The sequence below is a fragment of the Aegilops tauschii genome, chromosome 5, assembly GCF_002575655.3.
Source record: "Aegilops tauschii subsp. strangulata cultivar AL8/78 chromosome 5, Aet v6.0, whole genome shotgun sequence".
NCBI lineage: Eukaryota > Viridiplantae > Streptophyta > Magnoliopsida > Poales > Poaceae > Aegilops > Aegilops tauschii.
In genome coordinates this window covers 456,142,623-456,154,334 of record NC_053039.3, presented here as the reverse complement: position 1 = coordinate 456,154,334, position 11,712 = coordinate 456,142,623, and the positions used below count along the sequence as shown (strand labels likewise).

The 11,712-nt window shown below is 47.3% G+C and overlaps 1 protein-coding gene across 1 annotated transcript; it reads left to right on the top strand.

Moving 5' to 3' along the window:
• The first annotated feature begins 3,788 nt into the window (after positions 1-3,788).
• On the top strand, positions 3,789-5,190 carry LOC109774606 (peroxidase 2). The gene is made up of 2 exons (XM_020333354.4): positions 3,789-4,186; positions 4,281-5,190. The coding sequence occupies exons 1-2, from the start codon at positions 3,851-3,853 to the stop codon at positions 5,022-5,024; spliced, it is 1,080 nt and encodes a 359-aa protein (XP_020188943.1). The 5' UTR covers positions 3,789-3,850; the 3' UTR covers positions 5,025-5,190.
• Positions 5,191-11,712: the final 6,522 nt, after the last annotated feature.

The following is an 11,712-nucleotide window of genomic DNA, read 5'->3' as shown; positions in this document are numbered from 1 at the left end:
ACGCAGCTCACTCACACCATGTACACGCACGCGGCACGCACGTGCAGCTTACTCACACCACGTACACGCATGCGCGACGCCCATGCACTGTTTTTTGGGGAAGTTTAGCGCTTCAGTGGGAGAAAATGTTTCGTTCGCGCTCGGATGGATGGGCATGTCCGCAACATTTTCACGTGCCCTCGTAGCCGGATTAGAGAGGTATATTCAAAGCATATGGCTATCCTTATCCTATCTCATCCTAACTCGTCCACAAACCAAACAATTGCTATCCAGTAAAGAAAGGCTATCCTTGTCCCTGGGTGGCTATCCCGTGAACCAAACACACCGTTGGTCTCCAACAAATCTCGTGACTTGCTGTTTCTGATTGCACCGAGAGAACCGTCGAACGTGCTGCCGCCTCGCCCCAGCAACAACACGTACGCGCACCCTCGCTGGGCTCTGCTGGCCCGCCTCCAGCCGCCATACTGGACCGTACCTTGGCCCACGATGTTGCCGTGCAGCTGCAGCCTGCAGATCACGTTCGATCTCGCCGGCTCCGAATCCAATTCGACGTTGCTCCACGCGATCGCATTGCCGCTCCATTCCGACTGCATCATCGACGCCTGATCTTTCTGCGGTATCTTCGTCTCCTCTGGATCAACCAAACAATCACCTCCTAACCTAACCCTGATACCGAGATACGCAATCGATACACCGAGAAATAAGCAATCACAGCACAATGATGACACCGGGATTTGTCAACGAGGTTCGGCGCACTCGCCTACTACCCGGGGCAATGACTACGGGCGCTCCTCCCCGAGATACCGCAACACCAGTCATTCTTTCACCGGCATACGCCGCCGGCTCCCCCTTGCGCGCTTGTGTTATTTTGTTAGCATAGGTTACATCGTGTGTCTACCCTCGCTACCTAGTAGGACACAACTATATATCCTATCTAAACACAATAATACTCAGAGTCCAACTGTAACCTACCTTGTACACAATATTCGACACAATTTCAACATGTTCTCTCCTTCGTCAATAGAAGGATGTCTGGCCGCCAATCTATGTTTAATATGTGTTCACTCGGTTCACAAACAGTTCACTTTCAGGCTAGCCATTTTTGGTGGAAGGGGCGTGTTTCTCGTCAAAACGGGAGTCGATGTTTGTTTCCTAATTTCTATTAGAGTGCTAATTTTTCTTTAGACTACTCACAGTGAAAGTAACATAGGTGGTAACATCACACATATCTAGGTTAAATAGATGATGTGGCATGCAATAAATGAAGAAAGAGATAAAAATGATAACATAGCTAGTTACTACTAGTATGAGTAACATCACACATATCAAGGCAAGATGTCTCTATAGGCCAATGAATGAAGTGCTGAATGTTACCACACATATGTTACTTCCCACTATAGAGATAGTAACATAGACTAGTAACATGGGCATGTTACTAGTCTATGTTACTATCCATTGTGGCTAGTCTTAGGGCATCTCCAACAGTTTGTATGTTAGCTTGTTGGGAAAATGTCATGTCATCAACCAACACCTTAAGACTGGTCATAGTGGGAGTAACTTAGCAAGTAACATAGCGCATTTCAAGACAAGTTTGCTTATGTGGCATAGAGTTAATGAGGAGAGAAGTGTTTGGAGTAACATAATATGTTACTGTAACATAAAGCAACTCAAAGCAAAATGAGTCTATAATGTAATAAATGCTATCATCTATGATACTACTTGTATGTTACTTTGCACTATGAAGGTAATAACAAAGACTAGTGTCATATGCATGACACTAGTCTAAGGTGGTGTTTGGTTCTCTAGTCCTAGGACTTTTTTAGTCCCTAGGACTTTCTGAAAAAGACTCTCAAGGAGCGAAAGTGCCTTTCTGCTCCCGAGCTCATTTGAGCTCGGTGAACAGTAAAATCGAAAAAAAAATCGAAAAAAATTCAAAAAAATTCCAAATTTTTTTGAGTGAAACATTGACAAAAGTTCTAAGTGCCTGTAAAAATTCATCATGAAATCACATTCCTGTAAGGCGTGGCAAAAAAACAAATTCAGTGCTTCAAAATGCTTTTGAAAGTAGCTTTTTCAGAGTATTGTTTTTTTTTTGCCATGCCTTCTAGGAATGTGATTTCATGACGAATTTTTGCAAGCACTTAGAACTTTTGTCAATGTTTCTCCCAAAAAATTGGATTTTTTTGATTTTTTTTATTTAGTTTTGATTTTACTGTTCACCCGAGCTCATTTGAGCTCGGTGAACAGTAAAATCGAAAAAAAATTCAAAAAAATTCCAATTTTTTTAGTGAAACATTGACAAAAGTTCTAAGTGCCTGTAAAAATTCATCATGAAATCACATTCCTGTAAGGCGTGGCAAAAAAAACAAATTCAGTGCTTCAAAATGCTTTTGAAAGTAGCTTTTTCAGAGTACTGTTTTTGTTTTTTTTGCCATGCCTTCTAGGAATGTGATTTCATGACGAATTTTTGCAAGCACTTAGAACTTTTGTCAATGTTTCTCCCAAAAAAATTGGATTTTTTTGAATTTTTTTGATTTAGTTTTGATTTTACTGTTCACCCGAGCTCATTTGAGCTCGGGTGCAGAAACTCCGCGTCCCTCGAGGAGGTGCTTCTAAGGACTTTTAGCAAAAAGTGTCAAAAAAGTCCCTCCCTGTTTGGTTTGCTAGGTACTTTTAGGGACTTTTTTTAAGTGATGTTTGGTTCTCTAGTCCTAGGACTTTTTCTAGTCCCTAAGACTTTTTGAAAAAGACTCTCAAGGAGGTGCTTCTAAGGACTTTTAGCAAAAAGTCCCAAAAAAGTCCCACCCTGTTTGGTTTGCTAGGGACTTTTTCTAGTCCCAACACAAAAAAGTCCTTGGAACCAAACACCCACTTAGTCCCAACACAAAAAAGTCCCTGGAACCAAACACCCCCTAAGTTACTCCCCACTATGACTAGCCTAACATACAACAACTCCAATGGGTTATATCTAGTTTGCCCAATAGTAATAAATAAGGTGTTCTCTCATTCTACATTGGAGCTTGTGCAAGGGGTGTTGGTTCATGTACATACAACATTCTTCTCTTTCTTCATTTATTGTATGACACATCATCAAAAATCTTATGTGGCAAAGTTTACCAACAACTATCTTATAACCATTGAAGATGCCCTTAGCGATTGAGAATGACGCATAGCAGGCACACCAGTGGTCACCACACACACAGTCACACGCAGCACACTCACATACTCTCTAGCAATGCAAGAACATCCCCCATCATATTCGCAGAGATAAAAAAAACTGCTGCCTCCGATCCTAAATATTTGTCGTTGGGGCAGTTTGAAGAACGGAGGTGTAGTAGTAAAAGCACTCGTATGCATGCATGCACGCATGCATGTGAACGTGTCAACGAAACCTGCTCGAGTTAATGCAACCGGTTAGTAGCTAGCAGCTGCTGCAGCTGTTAATGCAAATGTGCCTGCATGGAGTGGTTGTTGACGTTGTGGACATTTTCCACTAAATGAACAAATCCGGCGAGGACAGCAAGGCGGAGCCACTGTTCGACCCATGCAGCTTTCAACGTTAACCCAGCGTGTCCCCACGCACACCGGCACCGCGAGGCCGACGCGCAATCACTGAGACACAGTGCAACTTGATGCATCCAACGCCCCCGGTCAGCCCCTTGAGCTGTCCGGTGGAAACTCGGGTCCATCGCAACGTGCACCGCCCACGAAGCGCGGCTGTGCCCATACCTTGTTGCCTAGCTACTGCCTTCGTCCCGACGACCTATAAATATGCCACCCGTAACCCAGGCGGAGCAAACAACACACGACGTTACACGACCATCTATCTACTGACCGGTGCGAAGAGAAGATGGTGACCAAGCTCGCAGCGATCATCGTCTTGGCCGCTTTCCTGGCCGGGCCGGCGGCGTGCGAGGGCGCAAGCATTTGCTTCAACGGTTGGATGAGGTTACCCACCTTCAACCCGCGGCTCTGTCCTCGCGGCCCCAGGGTGAACCGCCGGCAGCGGGGGGCTTCTCCCACGGGGTCAGGACTCAGCTACGGCTACTACGACAACAGGAGGTCGACGTCTTACTGCCCCAGGGCGGAAGGGATCGTGAGGGGTGCCGTGAGGGACGCCGTGGCCGCCAACCCTGGCATTGGTGCGGGCCTCATCCGTCTCTTTTTCCACGACTGCTTCGTTCGGGTACGCACACACAGCTCCTCGATATCTCTTCTTATATTAGGTGTACTTTAACTGCATTGTCATTTAAGAGGATCAACATGTTCATTACATTCAGGGGTGCGATGCTTCCGTCCTCCTCACCACGACCAACTCCAAGAACAGCGACACGGAGCGGGAAGGCCCTCCCAACAAGAACAGCCTACGAGGGTTCGAGGTGATCGACGCGGCCAAGGCGGCGATCGAGGCCGCCTGCCCCAGCAGAGTCTCATGCGCCGACATCGTCGCCTTCGCCGCCCGCGACGCGTCCTACTTCCTCAGCAACCACAGGATCAACGTCCCGATGCCGGGCGGCCGCTACGACGGGCGCGAGTCCTTCGCCAACGAGACCGACCAGCTGCCCGGGCCCTTCTCCAACGTCACGGAGCTCCAGGCGAGTTTCGCGGCCAAGGGGCTCACCTCTGACGAGATGGTCACACTCTCAGGCGCGCACACCATCGGCCGCGCCCGCTGCTTGTTTTTCTCCAGCCGCTTCTCTGAGATGGACCCGGCATTTGCCGCCAAGCTCAGGGCCCAGTGCAACGGCAACGACAACACCAACGTGAACCAAGACCAAGTGACCCCCGATGTCCTGGACAAGCAGTACTACCGGAACGTGATCGACAGGAAAGTGCTCTTCACCTCGGACGCCGTGCTCAACTCGACGGAAACGATGACGCAGGTGACTGAAAACGCGAACAGGGCAGGGGCGTGGGAGAGGAAGTTCGAGAGAGCCATGGAGAATATGGGAAAAATCGGGATCAAGACCAGAGGCGACCAAGGCGCAGAGATCAGGAAGGTATGCTCGAGAGTTAACAACTAGCGTTGGCTAGTAGTAATGCGTGGTGGTTGGCTGGCTCCATGGCGGGATCGCTCGATGTAACTTCGTCTAGCGAGTGTCATTGTTGGTTTTCTCATACTAAAACTTGGCGTGTGTGGGTGGGTGGGTGTATTAATAAAGATATCATTGTCTGTTTGGTCTTAACAAATGATTGAACCACTAAAATGTTGCAGTGATTTTTCTACAATGCCACAAAAATTGATTCATTATTCGTCAAAGGAAAAAGAGTTCCTCTCAGAGAAACAGGGCTGATCTATTCATTCCACAATGGTTTGTGGGATACAAGTAAATTCAGGTACATAATTTAGACACAAATGACGCCCTGCGGCCAGGGTAGACAAGCCTTAGCTAACTGATGTTATGCCGCCTTTTTTCATGCTTGAAATCGATCCCCGAAAAAGTGGCCCGGCGATGTATATCTCGGGAAGTATGGTTGCATACCTGCATGGAGCGACAGTATTTCACCACCACAGAACAGTCAGAAGCCACCTGGATTGTCGGCACATTCAAGTCGAGAGCTAACGACATAGCCTTATTACAAGCACTTGTGGCTCTCCCGAGCATTCATGTGCGCATCTATCTTGCTTGATGACTATCCGCGCCTATCAAGTACTCTCTTCGTTCGGAAATACTTATCAAAGAAATGGATGTATTTAGACGTATTTTAGTGCTAGATACATTCATTTTAATCCATTCTGACAAGTATTTTCAGATGGAAGGAGTACAATCCTCTCTTCTTCAACAGTCGACAAAAACGCACGCCAAACTTCTATCATAAAAGGTGCTCGCTACCCAACCACCAGCATACTTCAATATGATGATGGGGTACCATGTTCAAAGTCAGTATCATCAACGTATTGGCAAGGTGCTGCTAATAGTATTATGGTCATGTGCACTGTTAGGTACTCAAGTCTGACACTCGAGCATCTATCACTTCTACTAAATGATTCAAACAAGCACACAAATTTCCAAGGTCCAACAGCTTAAGTAGAAACTGATGTTTTTTAAAAGCACGTCAAGTTAAACGGCTAACGACAGATCTAGATAAACCAAATTCTGAAATTTATAACTTATTAGGGTATTAATTGATGAAGAAACGTTAGCGATGATATTTTTCTCTTGCACCAGTAGTTCATCACACTGTGCATATATAATATTTTTCAAAACCTAACTGTTCATTTTTTTTATTTGGATCATTGGGTTGCTGCAGTGAAGCAAGATCCCACAATGTTATATTAGAGAAAAGCAACCCACAATCTAATCAGAAGGGATGAAAACATGGCAATAAGTTTGCATATAGAGATCACAGAATACAAAGATGGTGACTTGCTATAAAAAGGCTATAATACAACATAGAACCCAAATTGCAGCTAGATCAATGTGTACCCGATCAAAATCCTGTCCATGACAGCTCTGATCAATAGTCAATTCTTGATGAGAGGAATACTGCAAGTATACGTTTCTTCCCCCGGTATGGCAGGAGCATGGTGAATGCCAAATAATGGCATGATCACTAACAGTGATACTATATTTTGTAAATTGATGGAAACATAACAAGTAAAATAATGCAACTTTACCTCTCGCAATCCAAATCACAAATGACATAACTCTCTTCTATTATCGACAATCACACCACAATTTTTTTTTTGCAAAAACAACTCTACAGGCAGAAGATTGGTTGGCGTTGAAGCAACAAAAGGAAAATCTTACTCGGATGTACCTACACCAGGTGATAACAAGATTTCCTCACAATATGTTATATCGTAGTGTAGTATTGGATCGTGCTCAAGCCAAGTCCTCCATCTGGACATGAGCCTGCAGTAACAGAAGCACAAAACCAAAATCAATATCACAAAAACTGCAGAAACGTGTGTCGGTGTCACCGGCAGATCTCGGGTAGGGGGTCCCGAACTGTGCGTCTAAGAATCGAGGGTAACAGGAGACAGGGGACACAATGTTTACCCAGGTTCGGGCCCTCTCGATGGAGGTAATACCCTACTTCCTGCTTGATTGACTTTGATGAGTATAGGGGTTACAAGAGTTGATCTACCTCGAGATCGTAATGGCTAAACCCTAGATGTCTAGCCTGTATGATTATGATTGCCTCTACGGACTAAACCCTCCGGTTTATATAAACACCGGGAGGGGGCTAGGGTTGTACAGAGTCGGTTTACAGAGAAAGGAATCTTCATATCCGCACGCCAAGCTTGCCTTCCACGCTAAGGAGAGTCTCATCCGGACACGGGGGAAAGTCTTCCGTCTTGTATCTTTACGGCCCATCAGTCTGGCCCATGTCATATAGCCCGGACGCCCGAGGACCCCGTAATCCTGGACCCCCTCAGTAGCCCCCGAACCAGTCTTCAATGACGACGTGTCCGGCACACAAATCGTCTTCGGCATTGCAAGGCGGGTTCCTCCACCGAATACTTCAAAGCATCTAAACCGAAGGGCTATATTCGGCCCTTACATCTTCGGTCTTGGTAAGGTGAATTCTTCGAACAGCTCGGTTTTACATTAAATGTCATACCCTTTGGCTTCTGTGCTTCCGCCGCCTCAGCTTCCATGTGGCAAACGGATACGAAGGGTCCAAGTGCTTTTACAGATAACCCCTCGACAGCGTACGGAAGGTGTCTATTTAAGGAGATTAGATCTCAGATGCCATTCCATACCAGGCGAAAATCCTTTGATCTTGCCTCAAGAAACCACGCAATCATGGCCAGCGCCCCTAGTTCTTCCTCTCGCCCCCACGGCCCTCAAAAATGCAATTGGGAGAGCTGCTCTGTATCCCATGCCCAGCTGACCAAGCTCCAGGTGCAGGGCTATCTCCCCCCTGCGGATCTAGTCCCTGTTCGGGCGGGATTAACTTCTTTTATTGGCGAAGCCCTGGCAGAAAATTTCCCAAATCCCTCAGAAGGGGAGCGAGTGTGCTTCGTTTCTTTCCTCTTAAGGGGCGTTGGATTTCGAATCCATCCTTTCCTCCGAGGTCTTCTGGAGTACTATGGCCTCCAACTGCGCAATCTCACGCCAGGCTCCATTCTGCACATCGCGGGCTTCGTCGCTCTCTGCGAGCTGTTCCTAGGCTGCGAGGCCCATTTTGAGCTATGGAGGAAGCTTTTCTGTCTCGTCCCTTGCTCCCAAAAGGGATCCATATTCGAGGTGGGCGACGCCAAAGTATGGCGCATAGCCGAGACAGGATACCTATCCGGCACTCCGAAGAAGGCGTCCGAAGAGTGGCCCTCGGAGTGGTTTTATATTGAAGACGTCGTTCTCTTGGACCCGATCCGACGAGGCCTTCCTGAGTTTTCCAATGCTCCGTTAAAGAAGCGCCACAGCTGGTGCCCCCGGAGCCTCGAGGAGGTAGATAGTGCGGAGGTTAAGATGTTAATGGACAAGATAAAAATACTCGCCTAATTCGGACTATCCATAATTGAGGTAATAGCGATTTCCATAACGCGAGGTGTTCAGCCAGTCCAATCCAGAGGACTCCCCATGTGGAACTATAACGGGGAAGACGATACATCTCGCTACGGGCGCAAGGGTCCGGACAACTTCGCCGCCCTGGCCGCCATGTTGGCTGATCTTTATAAAGGGGAGAAAGAAGAATTCACTAGCCTCAAGTGCCGAGATGGCTTTTCCATGTACAACCCCCCTAGCTGGGTAAGCTTTCTTTTTAATCCAGAGCCTCACTCAATCCTCTTCCTGAGTCGTAACTAGTTGAACTTAACCCGACCATTTTTAACAGGAATGGACGAAGGCCACTGCAGGGATCTATAGCCCTGCTCCGCTGTCGGAGGACCATATTCGGGACCTAGATCCCGAATTTGAGGAGGATCCAGATATATTCGTAGAGCTCAAGGAGGGGGTCTTCTACCAGGCGAGCTACGACAGCACAGAAGTGGCCATTGTAGCCGATTACCCCGGCCTTCTCCCTTCTTCCCATGTAAGTGCCCAAGGAGCATCTCCTCCAAAAGAGTTTTCCCATCGCGCCTCACCCACTGCACTGTCTCGTGCTTCAAAGGGACGGCGCTCGTCTTGTCACGCCGCGTCAGGATCGTCCCTTAAGAAGGGGACGCCGACACAAGGCGGGCCTTCGAAACGAAAGGCGGACGACGATTCCTCCAAGCCCCTACCTTCATCAAAAAGGTACGGTTTTCAATACGCCCTGTGGCAAACATACCGAACTGTGACGTTTTCTGCTGTGCCGTATTTCAGGAAGAGCATCCGCCGGACTGTATCCAGAGACCTTGCCGGACATGTGTCCACCAGTCCGACCCCGGACCCTACCTCTACGGCTAGAGCTGACACGGGTGCAATGCCGGATTGTCCTCTCTCCGACGATTCAGATAATGTATCCGCCACCAACTCCGAAGTGGAGAGTGCAATGACCCATCGGCGCCGAAGGGCAGCTATGCACGATCCTAACTTTACTGAAGAGGCATTCAATGCCTTCAGCACGGCAGATGCATATATCCGAGCTGCTCGGGATGGGCTTGCTGGAGCCACTTACCAGCTTTCAAAGGATATGCGGGTAAGATCATTTTGTGTAGATTTAATATTCATATACCAGTAGCCCCCGAGACTTAAAAACAGTTGAAGCAACTGATTTTAAGGATCGATGTATAATCAGGTACTCATGGATAAGAACAACATGCTATTCCGGGAGCTAGAACAGTGTCGGACCCAGCTGACTGCCGTTACCGCCAAACTAGAGAAATCCAAGGAGGCACCGACTGGTACTATCCCCTTCTGTTTGGAAAATATAATCATGTGCCAGTAATGTTTATGCGAATAAACACTATTGTATTTTACGGTGGCAGGATCGTCGGATCAGCTGGAAGAGAAATTAAAGGCCACGCAGGCGGATAAAGAACATGCCGAAAGGCAAGAGGCCGCCGGTCAACGTGTACTGACACGGACCAGGGACAAGAAGAACAAGCTGCAGGATGCCAACACCAAGCTCGGTGAAGAACTGAAAGACGTGCGAGCCCAACTGGCAGACGTCCTAAAGGAGAACAGAAAGCTGAGAGGCGGCATATTTAGTATGCCTTTTAACTCACTGTCGCACAGTTCGCTGATGCGAATCCTAACAAGTTTATTTCTGTAGGTGTGTTGACTGGACGGCCCGAATTAGAGGTCTCCGGATTTTAAGGCGACCTGCTACAAGAGGTGTCCAAGGTGTATGAGCAAGCGCGGAAGGCAATGAGAAACATTGCTAAGGCTTTATGGCCAGCCGACTCTCCTCCAGGAAGTATGGAGGAACTCGTGAATTTATTCAAGGGAGCTCGGCGCCGTTTTGGGCTATGGAAGATATCAGCATGCCGAGAAGGTGCTCGGGAAGCCTGGGCCATGGTAAAAACACGGTACACCGAACTTGATCCAAATCATATGGCGCGTGTCAGACCTAGAGGATCCGATGGGCAAGAAATTCCGGTCAGCCTGGTGTACAACCAAGTAAAGGTGGCCGCCAAGTTTTCACAACAAGATTGTAAACTAGACAACCTGTTAGAGGGTCTAGAGGAAGAAGAAGTTTTTGAGTGCAAATAGCAATGTATTTTTATCGACAAACTTTTCTCCAGCCGAATTTGTAAAACGATTGTCATGGCAGACTTTCTGCTTCGACCTCCGAAAACCCTAGGTTTGGAGTGTTTCTGAATACTATACCATAGGTAAACACCAAAGTATGTTCGGAAACCAGGCAGTCCGGTCATAGTTGCTTGAATAGACAAGTTGTATTCGAGGTGTTATGTTATATTACATTTGATTGTAAGAAACATCTTCCAGAGAGAATAGTTCCGTTAAGGGTTCCTTTCCCTAGGCCAGTATGCGGTTTTTGTGCATACCGAAGCTGTGATGCTAAAAAATCACAGTACGCGTTATAGTCTGGGGTTTTGTTTTGCAACGAGGGCAGTTCGTCTTTGCTCACCGACCAATCATTCCCTTAAGAATGCTAGCTTTCGGCTTCAACCGTCTGAGGTACACGTCCGGATAACCTGGTTGTAACAATCGCAGAGGTGCTCCCTTTATGCCCTAGCCGAACAAGCGGGAACGTAGGACATAAGCACAGGAGCCAGGCAACCCAGCTTGGCAAAAACTTAAGTCATAAAGGTGCATATAATGGCGAAGAAAAGACATATGTGAGTAGACGACACATATGTAGGGTGAGCTTGATGCTCGAAAAATAATAATAAGCTTCTTGTGAAAAGAAGCCCCCAGGTACTGTGGGGTATGTACATTTAAGGATGTATTCACCTTGAGTGCGTTTATCCGAACACGAGCTAAAAGTCGTATAGAAACGATAAAAAAGAAAACAGTGAAAGGGAGAAAAGAAGGAACGAGGAAAAGGGTATATGTGCGGACTTTAGGCGTAGAATCTTCGGAGTCTTGCAGCGTTCCATGGGTTTGGCTCCAAGCGATTATCCGAAGCATTGGAAAGGCGATAGGCTCCTCTAGTGAGAACTTCATCTATAATGAAGGGACCCTCCCATTTGGGCTTGAGCTTGTCCTTTTTCTTCTCAAGTAGGCGTAGAACGAGTTCACCGACATTGTAAGTCTTTGCCCGTACTTCTCTGCTCTGATATCACCGAGCCTGCTGTTGGTAGAATGCGGAACGGGCCTTCGCGACATCGCGCTCCTCCTCCAAGCCATCCAAGTTGTCCTGCCGATCGATCTC

Coding starts and splice junctions, on each gene's coding strand:
- LOC109774606 (XM_020333354.4), top strand. CDS start 3,851: ATGGTGACCAAGCTCGCAGCGATCATCGTCTTGGCCGCTTTCCTGGCC. Junction 4,187..4,280: donor TCCACGACTGCTTCGTTCGG/GTACGCACACAC, acceptor CATTACATTCAG/GGGTGCGATGCTTCCGTCCT.